The sequence below is a fragment of the Abrus precatorius genome, unplaced genomic scaffold (assembly GCF_003935025.1).
Source record: "Abrus precatorius isolate BTA unplaced genomic scaffold, Abrus_2018 Scaffold11, whole genome shotgun sequence".
Taxonomy (NCBI): Eukaryota; Viridiplantae; Streptophyta; class Magnoliopsida; order Fabales; family Fabaceae; genus Abrus; species Abrus precatorius.
The window spans coordinates 29,337,496-29,354,815 of record NW_020874303.1 but is presented as its reverse complement, the minus strand read 5'-3'; the positions used below and the strand labels follow the sequence as shown (position 1 = coordinate 29,354,815).

Sequence of the window (17,320 nt, the reverse complement as noted above, 5' to 3'; positions counted from 1 at the left end):
TTTTATTTTTAAAATACAAGTGATCAATTTACTTAATTTTTACATAAGAGTGATAAGTATACAAAGTAAATGGGGTAAAATATTTGATAAAAAAAATTGTCTAAGAAAACCCTTGAAAACCTAATGATGTTGGAAAAATAAGAGTAACAAAAGAAGAGAGAGGAAAGAAAAGGGGAAAATGGAAAAATGTTTTCATGAAATTTTCTGAATATAATTTATGTTACTCTGCAAATGAACTATAATATAAACTGAGGAGTATTATCTACTAGATTATTGTGTCAGACTCATTCTAACTTAACACAAGGATAAACTTTTAATCATTGGTAAAACTTCCTTTCTATTTGATGGATAGGATTAGATTCAACTTGTAATTGCTCAGAGCAGGGTTGCGTTAAGGGAGGGGATTAGGTTCTAAGAGCCCTTAATTACTTTGTATAAATTATTTTTTAATGATATTAGTTCAGATTAATGATTTTTTTTTATTTCTCTAATAATTTTTACAATCGCATTTATTTAAATTTTACAAATCAACAAAAAACAATTGAAAGTTAGTCATCTTTTTATTTTATAAAATATTATAAAATGATAATTTTATTTTTATTTAATTATATCATTAAGATTAATTTTACTGTCAATATTTATATTTACTGATTTTGATTTAAGTTCTCATAAACTCTATTGTTAAGAATTAAAAAAAAATCTTAACAGAAATTATGAAATATATTGTTGTAAGAACTACCAAAATACCTTGTAATAAGGACCTTTTTTTTAATAATAAAAAGCCTTACTGAAAAAACTAAAGAGAATAAATGTTCACAATATTTTAAAAAAATTTCCACGTGTACAATATGTGGCTGCAACAGGGAATTTGCCAATACTCATGATCGCTGCAACTTGAAATGAATACTCTGTTTTATTCGGAGAAACCAAATGTCTTTGTATTCCATTAGGAAGACAAAGGAAACCTCAACAACCCTCTCAATACTCTCATTCTTTTTGAACCTCTTCCCAATTCCACCATTCTATTTCCAACCTCGATTCTCTTACCACTCACTTGCCGCTAAACAAAACCCTCAGCGCCACCCTTTTCCGTGTAGACTACAGGACCAACTCGAATCACTTCCTTTATCACCATCCAATCACTACTATTACGCTTCGCTACTCCAGTCTTGTATCGCTTCCAAGGTGTTAAGGCCCGGGAAACAGCTCCATGCCCGATTGTGCCAACTGGGTATTTCTTACAATCAAGACTTGGCCACTAAACTGGTCAATTTTTACAGCGTTTGCAACTCCCTGCGGGATGCCCATCATCTGTTCGACAAAATTCCCAAAGGAAATTTGTTTCTGTGGAACGTGTTGATTCGGGGTTATGCGTGGAATGGGCCTCACGAGGCTGCCATTTCACTCTACCACCAGATGCTTGAGTATGGGCTCAAGCCTGATAACTTCACTTTCCCATTTGTTCTCAAGGCATGCTCAGCACTCTCTGCAGTTGGGGAGGGAAGAGTCGTTCACGAGTGTGTGATACGAACTGGGTGGGAGAGGGATGTGTTTGTAGGTGCAGCTCTTGTTGACATGTATGCCAAGTCTGGTTACCTGTTGGACGCCCGTTACGTGTTTGATAAAATTGTTGTAAGAGATGCTGTGTTGTGGAACTCCATGCTGGCAGCTTATGCTCAAAATGGACACCCTGATGAATCACTTTCCCTGTGCCGTGAGATGGTGGCAAAGGGCGTAAGACCCACTGAGGCAACTCTTGTGACGGTGATTTCGTCTTCAGCTGACATTGCCTGTCTTCCTCACGGGAGGGAGATCCATGGATTTGGTTGGAGACATGGGTTTGTATACAATGACAAGGTCAAAACTGCTTTGGTAGATATGTATGCAAAATGTGGTTCTGTGAAAGTTGCCCGTGCTTTGTTTGAGCAGCTTAGGGAGAAAAGGGTTGTTTCTTGGAATGCAATTATTACTGGTTATGCAATGCATGGTCTTTCTGTTGAAGCTCTGGACTTGTTTGAGAGAATGGTTCAAGAGGCTCAGCCAGACCTTATAACCTTTGTTGGTGTTCTTGCAGCTTGCAGCCGAGGGCGTTTACTCGATGAAGGGCGAGCATTGTATAACTTGATGGTGAGGGATTACCGTATCAATCCCACTGTACAACACTACACGTGCATGGTTGATCTCCTTGGTCACTGTGGTCAACTGGATGAGGCGTACGATCTTATTAGACACATGAGTGTAATGCCAGATTCTGGTGTATGGGGTGCTCTGCTTAATTCATGCAAGATACATGGGAAAGTGGAATTGGCAGAGATAGCTTTACAGAAACTAATTGAGCTTGAGCCTGATAATTCTGGCAATTATGTGATTTTGGCTAACATGTATGCCCAATCAGGTAAGTGGGATGGAGTTGCAACATTGAGGCGATTAATGATAGATAAAGGAATAAAGAAAAACATTGCTTGCAGCTGGATTGAAGTAAAGAACAGGGTCTATGCATTTCTTTCTGGAGATGTTTCATACCCAAATTCCGATGCAATATATGCAGAGTTGAAGAGGTTAGAAGGACTAATGCGAGAAGCTGGGTATGTCCCAGATACAGGATCTGTTTTTCATGATGTGGAAGAAGATGAGAAGACAAACATGGTGTGCAGTCACAGTGAAAGACTTGCTATTGCATTTGGACTCATAAGTACATCACCAGGAACCAGGCTTTTGATAACAAAGAATCTCCGAATTTGTGAGGACTGCCATGTTGCTATCAAGTTCATCTCAAAAATCACGGAGAGGGAGATTACTGTGAGAGACGTCAATCGTTATCATCATTTTAAACATGGAATGTGTTCATGTGGTGATTATTGGTGAAGGACCCACAATTTAGTTGGGAAAAATGGCTTGCACAACAGTCTTGGACATTGGAATTTTGCAAATCTCCACTTTAGTTTCCTAGATTATAAGCATCACTAGTTTTGTTCTTGCTTACTAACATTATTGACCGGCAAATTTTTTGAAGAACATATTATACATTAGGTGTTATTGTTGATCCACCATAAATATGAATTTGGTTCTGCAGTAGAAGAGTTTAAACGCACGCAATTTTAGAGACTCTCAAGAGTAACTTGTGTATTAGAAACACGCGCACTTGTTTCTTAGACGTGAAACCAAACACCGTTAATTAGTCTAAGAATTATGTAACTTACAAATGGCAAAAGTTCTATATAGGAGCCGTTTAATTTGGCTTGTGTTTGTGTTTATGTTATCTATTTAAAGTCTCTCATTGTTGTACCAAAAATTGCATAATGTAAAAGCTTTGATATTTGATTATATAGTCTTCACAAATTTTTAATACAAAATTGAATGCTTCGAGTTTAAAGTTATATATTAAGAAAAATGTTCTCAATTTTTTTTTCCACAACAATTCTTAAAATTTAAGAAAATTGAGGAAAACGAAATATAAAATAAAATGAGTGATATAATAATAAAAAATTATAATAAAAATTATAAAAATTTGATGGAAGTGTAATATTATTTCTGATTTTATTTATAACAAACAATTATTGATATTTTTAAGTTTTAGATATAAGGAATAAAGATTTTTTTCAAATACATTAATTCTTTATTTTTTTTATACTCTTATTTATTATAAGATTTGTATTAATGAATTATCTATCATTTATCCATAAAAGTTGATATGTTCATATATTTAATATATAACATACTACTTTGACTACTTTATATTATAAATACTTTTAAAATAAAACGTAAATTTATGATATTATTTTATTAGTCTTAATGAATTAAATAATTATATTTTAGCATAAATAAAAAAAATTTAGTTAAAGCATGTGATTTGGAGGTTATTTAGTTAGGTTTATAGTAGTACATCTACAGATTAATATGATTTGGAAACGTAGGCATACCTGCTGGCGAAAATAATTGAAAAGAGAAAGAAAGAGAAGGAGGAGAGAGTAAAACGACAGCGTTGGTTTCGTCCCCAGGAAAGCATTAGAATTGCGGTGGAGGAGGATCCGTCATCCCTCGCATAGCATTAGCTTTGCAGAGGTCATCAAATCGAACCTCCATTCCCGCGTTCCCCCAACGCTTCTCTCCATTTCACGCTATTTTCACCCTAAACTTTTGTTTCTTTCATTTCATTTGTAGCTCAAGCTTTTCATTCTTCAATTATGAGTTCCACCCCTTCCAATACCATCTCCATTTTTTGATTCCTCGATCCAACGCATTCATTAAGGTCCGTCTTTTTATATTATCCCTTCACCAACTCAATCCCTCTGCATTCATCTATTCCTTTTGTATTTTCCGATTTCAGATTTACCTCGCATTTCCCCCCCTTTCAGATCAATGGTTTTTTTAGATGCGTAACTGTTTCTTGGTGTGCTGTGCTGCATCAATTTGATTCGATCGTCTTTTCTTTTTCATATTAATTTCTGTTGTTATATTGTTGTTCCTTTTCTGTGATCTGAAGTTTGAATTGAGGCTGCGTTTTCAATTGGTAATGTGCATCACGGTTCGACTTTATTTTGGTTTGTAGCGTTCGAGATGGCATGGTTTAGTGGGAAAAATGCGTGGGGGAACTTCCCTGATTTGGCTGGAGCCGTGAATAAGCTTCAGGAGAGTGTGAAGAGTATTGAGAAGAATTTTGATTCCGCTCTTGGCTTCGAAGAGAAGTCTGAATCCAGCAATGAAGGTAATTCATTCCAGTTCCGGTCACTTATCCTTGTTTTCTGAATGGATTTCTTATCGTACGTGAATTGTATGATTGAGGTAGATGCAAAGTTTATTAACTGCTGTAAGATATGATCTTTGGATTGCTGGATGGAATTTGTGTTCTTCACATGGGGAGTTTTCAGTTTTGACACTGATTAGAGCTATGCCCTATGTTTTTTGTATTCCAGCTGCAGGATCATGGCCGATGTCCACTGACACGAAAACACTATTTAATCCTGTTATGGCCTTTATGGGGAACAAAAGTGAGGAAACTAGAGAAGAAATGTCTGAAAATGCTGAATCCTCTCAACACGAGTCTGAAATCGAGAAGTCTCCAGAACGACCTGAGTCTCTGGATCATACACCTGTGGCTGAGGGAAAAGAAGCCCTCGAAACTGATAACGCAGTCCAAATGGAAGCTGAAGAAACCACTGTTCGAGAAGAAAATAAAGTGCTTAAGGTAGAAGAAGATGGTGAGCGTACAGAGTCAGCAGATGAAACAATTGCACAGAATTTGCAAGATGGAAAGGAACACCAGTTACTGGAGATGCGTGTAGAATTGTCTGAATCCCCAATGCAGAAGCATGATAGTTTGGATTCTGTTGATCATCCTAGAGAGGCAGAGACTGCTGAAGTGGAAGCCTCTGGGAGTCCAGTCTTGGTGCAACCCATGATTTCTCATATTGAGGACAACTTAGTTGAGGGTGTTACTAGTGAGCCTGGTGAGGTACATGGTATTAATGATGGGCATGAAAGTTTTCAAGTCACGACAAAAGAGGAGAGTAAAGAAGAAGAAGAGAGGATGCAAGACGAAGAAAGCGCAAAGAGAATTTCTTCTGTTCAACCCGAGGCATCAGGTGACAGTGAGAAAAGAGATGATACCGACACTTCTGTTCTATATTCTGTGGCTTCTGAGGAAACCAATAGGATTGATCAATCATATAATGAAAGCTTGTCCAGTGCTACTCCCCTGCATGAACCTTCTGAGGTGATATCAGTATTTGTTTCACATGACCATGGAGCTAGTGTTAAAGAAAATGAAAAAAACCACTTTACCAACGATGTTGAAACTGATATGAAAGAGCAGCATTTGAGTTCTGCAAGAACTATGTCTGACTCAGGTTCCATGCTTGAACTAGAGAAGGTGAAGATGGAGATGAAAATGATGGAAGCTGCACTACAAGGTGCTGCAAGACAAGCTCAGGTATTTCATATAATGCACATTATCATGACTGAAACATAAGCTTTTGTTTGCAAATTCATTTTTGTTGCCAGTGCCCAGATGGAAAGCAATGTAGGGCTCAAATCTTGTTATGTTTTGAGCATGAAAACTAGGTTCACATGGTCTCTAGGTAGCTAGTTGGTAGACTTTTTAGTGGCCTATTGTATTAAGTTTTTTTTTTTTTTTTTTTTTTACCTGCACAATATATTTTGCAACCTTCTCTCTTACATAAAACGAAGATCATGGAAATTGTTATGTGTGTAAAAATAGTTAAGTTTCTAATTCACTTTGTCATAAACAACTTTTCTTGGTCCATTATGGACTGATTGAGAGGTGATGGATTGTTTCCTTTTATTATCATCAACAAAAGTGTTTGTGATGCATATTCATTTGTTTAAATGCCCAGATTTTTTAGCATGAAAACTATGATGAATGGATGGCATGGTCCCCAGATGGACTTTGTCTGTTTAAAGAGTTTTTTCTTGGCCTATTGTCCTTTTTTTCTTGGTTAAGGCCTAAGTTCTTGAGGTGCTATATATATTTTTTTGCCCTGATCCTAATCAAGATACTTTGCGTAGCTTCTTGTACATCAGGCAAAGAAAATGAAGATTGTTATATGGTATACCAATTCACTTCGTCATAAAGATGGTATCTTGTGTCATTATACCCCTATTCTTCATCTATAACCTCTTTTGACTTTTTTTAATGGATAAAATCCATTTGATTTTTCAATTGTTTTTTCAATGTCTCAATATGTTCAAGAAGTTGCTTACTTTTCTAATTATGCTCCTCATTCTTTATATTCTATATGCATTTTAATGGCCATTATAGTATTGCATATCTTATTATATTTTCATAATTTTGGTTCTCTTTGCAGGCTAAAGCTGATGAGATTGCAAAATTGATGAATGAAAATGAACAATTAAAAACTCTGATTGAGGATCTCAAGGTATATTTGTTTTTTCAAAACCTAGTAGTTTGTGCCACATTATGATTTAATGCACAGTTTTTCTACTGTTACCTCCTTAACCTTTCCAGTTGTGTGATGTCATCTATGTATTATTGCATTAACATATGTCTATTAAACATTCAAACTGATGATTCTTGCATATGTAGTTGCATTGGAGGCTAACTGTGGATCCTATTTGCCTTTTCCTAGACGTGATCTAGCACTAGGGAAACGAATTGGCTAACTAAATAATTAATAATATCATTGAAAAAAAGAGCTGAAGGATGTTTATTTGTCAATGACTGATGATGTGGTGCAGTAGTTTTTTTTTTTTTCAAATAAAATGTAGATTTAATTGGAATTACTTGGATTTTTCTTCTTGATTCATCTTTTGTCAGCTCTAGATGTATAAATTATTTTATTGAAGATGGTTTTTTTACATGTATTTTTTGGATGTTTTTCTTGTGACCTTGTTATATTGTCAGCTATGTTGTAATCTTGATCTTTTTTCCTTGTGTACTAAGTATCCGTTTTCCTTTGTACCTCTTTCTGTGAAAGTCCTTTGGCTTTCTTAAACTAATTTGCATTTGCTACTGTTCCTTACTTCTATTTCACATTTTATTGTGCATTGCTCACTATCCCTTGTCCCACTTCGTTTGAAATGTTTATATTTCATTGCTGTTAATTGTGTGGAGCAGAGAAAATCCAATGAGGCCGAAGTTGAGTCCTTGCGAGAGGAATACCATCAGAGGGTTGCAACTCTTGAGAGAAAGGTATCACTTGTTGTAAATCATATTTGTTTTTTGTGCTTAATTATCATTAACAAAGTTATCAGTAATTTAACTCATGCATAATTCAAAAGTTGTATATAGTACTTTAAGTCTGTACATTGAATTCTGATTGATTTTTTCACCATAAAAACTGACATAGTGTGGCACAAATAACAGAAGTACTATTAAGGCTTGCATGTATTCCTTTGCATGCTTAGTGTGCATTTCAGATGTTGTTCTCAAGATTCTTGTTACACAGATGCCACGTAGACTGCAGGGTGTGTCTATCTTTTGAGGGATGTGGATCAAATTTCTCTTAATATTAATAAGAGACCAGTCATATTATAGATTGATGTTGCCATTTTTTTTTTTTAAAACGGGGGGAATACCAATCAAATTCTTGCAATATGAATGCATATGATAAACACGAAGTTCCCATGAAAGCAAAGTGAATTTTTTTATATTTTCAATAGTAGAACATGAGAATCTTAAGCATTGGAGATTGGTGTTAGAAATTCTTATTGGATTTTGAAGAATGTGGTTTGTTGAAGAGGACTGTTGGGCATTATGCGTATGTTTAGAAGTATATGCTATCTAGTTTGAGCTACAATTGTTATGGAATTTTATGCATTTTGTGCGTTTAATGCAGGTTTATGCTCTTACTAAGGAAAGGGATACACTTCGCCGAGAGCAGAGTAAAAAAAGTGATGCAGCTGCTCTCTTGAAGGAAAAGGATGAAATAATTAATCAAGTTATGGCAGAAGGTAGCACAGTCTGAAATCAAACCTAACTTTGTATCATCAATGCTTTTGTTGATGCAGAACCCTTTTTTTTGTTAGTGTCTCTTTTGGGTTTATTATGAGGATTGTCCTTTTACATATATGTCAGCAAAGTCTAAAGGGACAAAAACTATGGCATCGAATTATTGAGTTGGGTATTTCTTTGGATTTCTTTAAGATGAATATTCATAGTTATTAGAGTAATAAATACTTTGTCAACACCTTTACTCAGACCAGGAAAGATGAACATTCAAAACCCTTGCATATTAATATATATAAACTTGCTTTCTATGTTGAAAATTCTAATCAGTCACTTTACTTGGCCCAAGGAAAGATTTCCTTTTGAGGTTCCCATGATGGAATTATGCTTAGTGTGGTGTTGGTAATTGATGGGGGGTGGGGGCTCTAATTAATGTCACTTGTTTATAAATTATTCCAAACATATTTATTATGTCCATTGACAGTTCCTAGAAAATCTTGTATCTAGAGTATGTCAGATTTTGAGGCTTCTGGTTTTGGGGGCATTCAGCATGTCGATGCTACTTGGTTTTGAATGATTCTGTTGAAGGTTCTTCCATTAATGCCTAGTTTGACATAAACTTGGTTGGTATAGAATGTTTGGCAAGATTGTAACTAGATGCATTGTGCATACTTATTTTTGCCTTTCAAAATTTTACAGCTGGGGAAGGTAAGTATTTAATTAATGCAATTGTTGTGGCTTCTACTTTGGTGTGTTCAAGATTGTAATTAGAAAGTGAGATCTTGTCAGCTGGACACTTTGGCTTGGGATATTAGGTTATAGGATAAAGGTTTTGATTGGATATCTTTTCAAATTTATGCCTTTAGAGATTTTATTATTTCCCTTAAATGGAGAATCTGAGGCATACCCCAGCAACCTCATATCCTGTTATTGTTTGGCTCGGTAGAAAGACTTGTAAAATGTCTATAGGAAAGTGAGAGGGTTAAATTGAAGAAGGATGATGTGTGATAAATTTTGTATGTGAATTGTTACTGTTGTTTGCTTTGGTTGGAACATGAATAATTTCATTTAAAGGGATTTTTCTGTTGTAATAAAAAAGTTTTGCTATTGAAGCATGTTAATAGTTTAGTTGCTGGAGATTATAGTGGGCATTTCTTCATATTAGTCTGTCTCTCATCTTAGGTGAAGAGCTTTCCAAAAAGCAGGCTGCTCAAGAATCTACAATTAGGAAACTAAGGGCTCAGGTATGCAGACTAATCACTATAAATTCCCACAATCTTCAACCTTTTTCTATACCTACATATTGTAATAAATTTCTTAATTACCCATTTTTTATGAAAGCTAGATTAGAGATCTTGAGGAGGAGAAGAAAGGTTTGAATACTAAACTTCAGGTAATGGAATTATTCTGAAAACATTATTGAAAGCTATTTTTTGCTGATAATTTTTTTTAATTAATTCCCTTCACTCAACATGGAATGTGGGAGGCAGAAATTTCACGCACTATTGATTGTAGAGTGCTGTTTTGCGTTCATCTTTGCTCTTTGGGTTCACTAATTCACTTGTTCAAGTTGTTTGTCTTTTTGCCAGAAACAATTTCTCATTGGTATAGTTTGACTTTAAAAATCCCATCTTACTATTTGTAACTTATGTTTCATATTGTTAGTATAGGTTCATTATGACTTATTATTATGTGCTACTGTGGAGTCTTGGACAATCTTCAATATGATTGAAAGTGTCATTCTTTTTTGGAGCAGTACGTGTTGACAATCCTCATATTTATTAGTTACTTCTATTGAAACTGCTGTTTGGTTAATGTCATGCAATCCAGGTAGAGGAGAATAAAGTAGAAAGTATCAAAAGGGACAAGACAGCTACAGAGAAGTTATTACAAGAAACAATAGAAAAACATCAAAATGAAATTGCAGCACAGAAAGAATATTATACTAATGCTTTGGCTGCTGCTAAGGAGGCTGAAGCATTAGCAGAGGCTCGTGCGAACAATGAAGCAAGAACTGAGCTAGAGAGTCGTCTAAGAGAAGCTGAGGAACGTGAATCTATGCTAGTCCAGGCACTTGAAGAATTGAGGCAAACATTAAGTAGAAAGGAACAACAGGTTTTTTCTTTTCGCTGAGTTGACTTGGTCTGGATTTTACTTTAAAGTTTTAATGTTTTCTTCATATATATGTTTCCAGGCGGTCTTCAAAGAAGACATGCTTCGCAGAGACATTGAGGATCTTCAAAAACGCTACCAGGTATGCTATCCTACTCTGATTGCCTTTCAATTATTTTACTTCCTGAGGATGGTATTTTTCCTTGATTTATTTAAGTTTTTGCCACTTCATTTGTGCTTTTGGTTGTTTTTATAATTTGTTTTGGTTTCGATAGGCTAGTGAAAGAAGGTGTGAGGAACTGATTACACAAGTTCCAGAATCCACAAGGCCACTTTTAAGGCAAATTGAAGCCATGCAGGTTACTACACATATGATCCAAAATTGCTTTTCCCTCTGTTTTGTTCTGCTGATGGGATATGTACTACAATAGAATGCACCTGATAACAGGAAACAAATGCCAGAAGAGCTGAAGCTTGGGCTACTGTTGAAAGAACTCTCAATTCTCGACTTCAGGTCTCTAGAATACTTTTTAAATTTAATTTTAAAAATTTTCCTCTTGATATTATTGCATTTCCTCATCTTTTCCTATGGATTCTACAGGAAGCTGAGGCTAAAGCTGCAACTGCTGAGGAGAGAGAGCGATCTGTGAATGAACGCTTATCTCAAACCTTGTCTCGAATTAATGTCCTTGAGGCTCAGGTCCTGCAATTTTTTGGGTGAAATCATGCTTTTAATGTCAAATTTGTATGTCTTACTTTAACAATGAATTGCAGATTTCATGTCTTAGGGCAGAACAGACTCAGTTAAGCAGGACCCTAGAAAAGGAGCGACAAAGGGCAGCTGAAAGTAGGCAGGAATATCTTGCTGTAAAGGAGGAGGCTGACACTCAAGAAGGCCGTGTGAGACAGCTTGAGGAAGAGATTAGAGAAATTAGACAGAAAAACAAGCAAGAGTTACATGATGCATTGATACACAGGGAGCTTCTTCAGCAGGTAGAACTTTTGCTTATGGATTCCAAACTTAGCATCGTTAAACATGTTGGATGAAGCTCTTGGTTTCTTTTTCCACTAAATTTCTTATCTTTTATTCTCATCCAATGTGGGTAGTGGAATAAACCAGAAAAGAGAGAGAGAGACTTGGTTTCATGCTGTTAGAATTTTTCTGAAAAATAAAGTTACAAAAGAAAGCCAACTTGCTTTTATTGTGGACTTTTCAACATTATATGGATGATTGGAATTAAATATATGTTAGTGAGCTGATGTAGAATATTTAGGCAAACTATTTGAATAGAAACAATGGAAAAAAAGAGGTATGGTATTGTAATAATATTAAATTCCATCTATCTTATGGGAACCATGGTGATTATTGTTTGTTAAGTTCCTGAATTAAGCTCATCTTTATTGCCAGGAGATAGAAAAAGAAAAGGCTGCTCGATTGGAGCTAGAGAGAACTGTTCGTGTTAATTCTGTGCCATTATCAGATCAAACTCCCTCTACGAAGCTACCTTCTGCTTTTGAGAATGGTATGATGCTCTGCTTCTCTTTACATCACTGAGCTCAGTTGTCTGTCTCTGATATATTATATAATATTCTTTGGGATGTAGGAAACCTGTCTCGGAAAGTCTCTAGTGCAAGTTCCCTGGGAAGCTTGGAGGAAAGCCACTTTCTGCAAGCATCATTGGACTCATCTGACAGTATTTCTGATAGGAGAAACCATGGAGAACTAAACATGAGTCCTTACTATATAAAGAGTATGACGCCTAGTTCTTTTGAAGCTGCACTTCGTCAGAAGGAGGGTGAACTTGCTTCATACATGTCACGCTTGGTATGATTTGTTGACTTAATGTCCTGTTAATATATTGCAATTGGCACCATACCTTGTTCATAGCTCAATTTTTCCTTGTTATTGAGAACTTATAATAATGTTTAAGTAATAGGATATAAAATTTATAACATAAAGTAATTATTTATATCAAACTTGATTTGGATGACTTTTTTCTTGGGATTACAGTAATGACCTTCTTTTAATAACAAAAATTCCAGGCATCATTGGAATCTATTCGAGATTCTCTTGCTGAGGAGTTGGTCAAAATGACAGCACAGGTGAATTTGGCTTCTCGTGTACTACTTCTGGTCTCATTCTTTGTCATTAAACATGACTTGCATATCCACACTGCAGTGTGAAAAGTTGCGTGGGGAGGCTGTTGTATTACCTGGCTTAAGATCAGAGCTAGAAGCACTAAGGAGGAGGCACTCTGCTGCTTTGGAATTGATGGGTGAACGTGATGAAGAGGTAATTCTTTGCTTTCTTTCTAGGAATAATATCTTAATATATAATTTGGTGTTTGGATTCCTGGCCTAGTGGTCTGCGTATTCCCTGCAAGGAAAATCAATACAATCCTATAAACTTCTAGAATAACTCTTTTATTTGCCTTTTAAATTTTATTGTGTTTTTTTTAATACTTCGTATCCAAACAGTAGCCTGACACAAATGAATTCCTCTCTTCCAGAAAATCTGAGAATTCAAATGAAAGGAAAACACTAGACACGCTAGGAACATACATAAAGGGGCAACAGAAAAAGAAAAGAAAATAATTTTTAGTACTGTAGTTATACTAGGGCCAGACTGTAATATATCATAATTGTCCTGGTTCCTTTTTTTTTCTTAAATAGAAAAGTCATCTCCTTTTATCTAAAATCGTTCATTGTATTTAGCTGGAGGAACTTCGTGCGGATATTGTAGACTTGAAGGAAATGTACAGAGAACAAGTGAACTTACTCGTTAACAAGGTATTTAAAGCGGGAACTTTTGTTCCTTAGATGCCCTAGTTATCTTTTTCTTCCTTCTTCTCAAAATGCTCAACCTTTTCATTTATCCATATTTTTTTTTGGTTTCGATCCTTGCTACATCTTTTTACAGATCCAGATAATGAGTTCATCAATGGGTAACACCTAATTTGGTCGAAGAAGGGGCTGGGAATTGGAGAGGGTATTGTCTAGCAACTGTTTGAGATGGTCATGACCGTGTCTCTGAGCTGCGTGTGATATCAATTGACACAGTAATAGTGTATTGAAGATTAGATCCTTTGGCTTCAGGAGAACGATTCCATCAGGTCCTCATTGGAAATTTTATATTGTGCTGCCTGGGCAACGGATGCTGATAGTCAATCCTTGTTAAGGGAATGTTGTATAGTCGTCCTTTTTATACCGTATTCAAACTTCGCAAGATCCAAAGAATCTTCTTACTGAGATTGTTGACAATTCCCCCCGGAGTGTGTATAACGTTCCAAATAAACAAAAGAGGAGCACTAGCTAAAACGAGTGTTTTTTCGAGTGCTAGAAAATATATATTCCTTTGAATTTGTGACCATGTTGGACATTTCATTTTTTGCCCCACTTTGTCATACTAATTAATTTGTGCGTTTTATCTATTAAAAAATAACAATTAATATAATGCCTTTGCATAGTTAGGCCCGGTGCCCTGGTCAAATAGTATTTTTGAATGAACTGCTTCCAAATTGAAGGCTAATTACCATAAAATATTCGTATTATTTTTCAAAAAGAAAAATGTTTTCGTAGTGTATTGATCTGCAGCATGTAAATTTATGTCGTTACCGATGGAAGCCTGAGGATTTCTTCAGCAAAGGATTCAATGTGGATTTTTGGGGGGGGGGGGGTGTTAAATTAAAATCCAAACCACGTTTTTTATCTGCCAATTTTGAATTTTCATCTCCATATAAAAAAAATATATGTTCTGTTTTTTACATGAGAAATCGTTTATTTGTTGAGGAGTTTCTTCATATATATATATATATACACATAGGTCTTTCTGTGTAAACGTAACTAAAATGTAAACAGTTAAAAGATGGAAAGACTGATGTCCGCTGGAATAAGGACTTGCAACAAATGTAGGCAGAAGAAATTCACATACTTGAACGTTGTTAGAGGTGATCCGTTGACCATAAACAGAGAAGGAAACCATACTTGAACTCCATATACTCTTTTGTAGGGAACTAAAACTTCCTTCCGAGGCAGATGGGAGGCTAATGCTAGCATTGAATCCCACATGTAATGGCTTTAACCTTATGGGCAACTTTTAGTTGTGGCATCGAAGATTGAGAAAAATCAGTCAACTTGTACATTATTGTGACCATATTTGGATCGTACACAGCATAATTTCTTGTATTTTGTTACTGAGAATACTTCGATTTGAAGTGGTGTTATTTGACTTGACTTTGATGTCTATAAAATTAATTGATGTGTCGTTATTTGACTTTTTTTTTTCTTTTCCTTTTTTGATCACATTACTAATCATATTTCATACCTTCTTTCTTTTTTTTCCTGTCTTTCTTCTCTCTAGTTACATTACATCCAAAATAAGTGAACGTGAACGTATAAATATTCATATGAAAATCAATGCACGTATCATATACTCTGGTGTCAACCATTCCGGCTATAAGCTCCAAGCCGTGGTTTACATTCAATCGTCCATGAATTTGAAAGTCCATGATTTCAACTCCAGTTGTCCAGCATCACGCAGCTATACAGGCTAAGACCGCTTGAATTAAAACTAAACTTGCATTTTCTATTTTTCTCCTTTTAAATTTCTTTTTTAATTTTTTAATATATTCTTATCAATAGGATGAAGAATATGCGAAACTTCTTGTCATTGACTTATAAAAATTGAATTGTCCAATACCCACTAGCCTTCCAATTCCATTGAATTATGTAAGCATTAAGCAAAAGCTGAACTTTCGTTTATAAGTACATTATTTGAAAGCATAAGCTGACTCAGGTATCTGTTAGTTCTAAGCTTCTTTCATTGCTGCCCTGTTTATCAGAACTCGAGAAAACGGTAAGATGGAGGCCACTGAGGATCGGAAGATTAAACAGAATGAACCCGTTGGCCCAATTACTCCAAGACATGAAGCAGATACTATTCAACAAATAGGGAATCCATGGAGTACTGGACTATTTGACTGCCATGAGAATCAGACAAATGGTAATATCTACTCTATTTCCTTCAAACTAGTTATATAGCGAAATTATCTGCTTCAACTTCTGCTAAAAATAACCTTGATGACATTTATAACATTTCCATTCCATCAGTGATTTCTATGTCAAGAATGGAGTAGAGTTCATGGTTAATCGAGCAAATTTTAGGCTTGATGCAATGGAATATGACAGATTATAAATTTATAATTAGCACAATAGTTGAAATATATGAAGTTTTGAACACAGGAACTGTGATTCCATGGAATAATCTCAGAAATTATGTTTTGAGTTCATTGTCTTGAGCTCCACTACACCTTTTTTATGAATTGTTAACTGTTTTAATTGTTTAGACTGGAAAAAAAAAATCTTGTGTCTATCCATTCACATTTTTGGTTCACTGATAGAACATATAATAAACACTTGCGTATTTGATTATATATACCTTTTTCTTTTTGTTTGGCAGCTATTATGACAGCATTTTTTCCGTGTGTAACATTTGGACAGATTGCAGAAGTCTTGGATGGTGGAGAAATGAGTAATGGATTCACCACCTTCTCCTTTCTTATAACAATATCATTTCAAACATACTCTAATTGTTAATTCTAATAATTTAAGGTTGTCATCTGGGGAGCTTCATTTACCTACTAATGATGCCTGCTTTGTGCTCTCAATGGATTATGGGATCAAAGTACAGAACAAAGTTAAGAAAGAGGTATGATTTGGTGGAAGCTCCATATACAGATGTAATCTCTCACATCTTTTGTCCATGTTGTTCCCTCTGTCAAGAATTCAGGGAGCTTAAAATTAGAGGACTTGACCCTGCTCTTGGTAATTGGCTTCCTCCTCATATTTATTTGTTGTTTTCATTCTTTTCGTATAAAGTTGACAACTATAGCAACGAATTTGGATACAAAATTTATTCCATCTATTATCTGTCTGCAGGATGGAATGGCATTCTTGCACAACAGCACGCAGGACAGCAAAGTGATCAAACATTGAAGAATCCTCCTTCAAGCCAAGTCATGACCAAGTGAACACAGTTTTTTTATTGGTGTCTGTTTAGTTTTGATGTCTGGTGCTTGTAACTGAATCATAAGAAAATAAAGCTAAATTGGCAATTTCGCAATTGTCGGTATAACTTAAGAGTAAAGACCGGTTACTGGACTTTCCTTCAAAAACACGACTATTCTTTCTCGGTTATATTAATCTCATGAAATATTTGAGAATTTCATTAAGATTCCAATAAGTATTTGAGCTGAATTAAAAAACTTAAATAGTTTAAGAGCTCACTGAATAGTTAAATTAATGATTGAATCCTTGATTTGTTTAAACAATAATTTTTAAAAAAATACCACTAAGGACTTTATCGTAAAAGAGCTCAATTTGGTGAAAAAATGTTTAAAAACTCAAATGTTTTGGTTGCCCTTCTTTTTAGTGTATTTTTAAGAAACACGTAAATAAAAATAAATAATAAGTAAGAAGTAAAAATAATTGCATTTAGTACCCTACTCTTTGCAATGGGATCCTCGGAACGAATTCCTTTTTGTTAGTTTGTTTTCGCCAATTACCCATGGATAATAAATTATGACATGCATGCTATTATATTTTGCTATCCTTCCTTAAAAAACTTAGTATTTTATTAATGGATGCAACTATACTGCAAGTACAACAGGCAGGACCTTAAAAAAAGTAAAAAATAAAGCTGCCATACAATTTGAGTCTGTCTCTTATTTTGGTAGTAAACGGTTTTATTTAACAGTTATTGAGGATTAATATTAAGTGAACAAG

At 35.1% G+C, this 17,320-nt stretch overlaps 3 protein-coding genes across 5 annotated transcripts; all 3 read left to right on the top strand.

The window, feature by feature from the left end:
* Positions 1–892: 892 nt before the first annotated feature.
* Positions 893–3,239, top strand: LOC113855099 (pentatricopeptide repeat-containing protein At4g21065-like). Its single transcript, XM_027486575.1, has one exon. It carries the CDS (start codon positions 931–933, stop codon positions 2,863–2,865), a length of 1,935 nt encoding a protein of 644 aa, XP_027342376.1. The 5' UTR covers positions 893–930; the 3' UTR covers positions 2,866–3,239.
* A 608-nt stretch (positions 3,240–3,847) lies between these two features.
* Positions 3,848–13,987, top strand: LOC113853829 (golgin candidate 5). Of its 3 annotated transcripts, XM_027484485.1 has the most exons (21): positions 3,923–4,062; positions 4,162–4,249; positions 4,550–4,705; positions 4,914–5,929; positions 6,825–6,896; positions 7,595–7,669; positions 8,316–8,430; positions 9,608–9,669; positions 9,771–9,818; positions 10,256–10,540; positions 10,620–10,679; positions 10,813–10,896; positions 10,986–11,051; positions 11,139–11,237; positions 11,312–11,530; positions 11,946–12,060; positions 12,142–12,362; positions 12,581–12,640; positions 12,717–12,830; positions 13,253–13,327; positions 13,458–13,905. In XM_027484485.1, exons 3-21 carry the CDS (start codon positions 4,558–4,560, stop codon positions 13,491–13,493), a joined length of 2,970 nt encoding a protein of 989 aa, XP_027340286.1. In that variant the 5' UTR covers positions 3,923–4,062; positions 4,162–4,249; positions 4,550–4,557; the 3' UTR covers positions 13,494–13,905. The 3 variants fall into 3 exon arrangements, with proteins under 3 accessions (XP_027340285.1, XP_027340286.1, XP_027340287.1); XM_027484484.1 differs by having other exon boundaries at positions 3,848–4,249; positions 13,458–13,987; XM_027484486.1 differs by having other exon boundaries at positions 3,923–4,249; positions 11,336–11,530.
* A 1,403-nt stretch (positions 13,988–15,390) lies between these two features.
* On the top strand, positions 15,391–16,566 carry LOC113856455 (protein PLANT CADMIUM RESISTANCE 8). The gene is made up of 4 exons (XM_027488273.1): positions 15,391–15,539; positions 15,996–16,067; positions 16,148–16,360; positions 16,475–16,566. Exons 1-4 carry the CDS (start codon positions 15,398–15,400, stop codon positions 16,564–16,566), a joined length of 519 nt encoding a protein of 172 aa, XP_027344074.1. The 5' UTR covers positions 15,391–15,397.
* Positions 16,567–17,320: the final 754 nt, after the last annotated feature.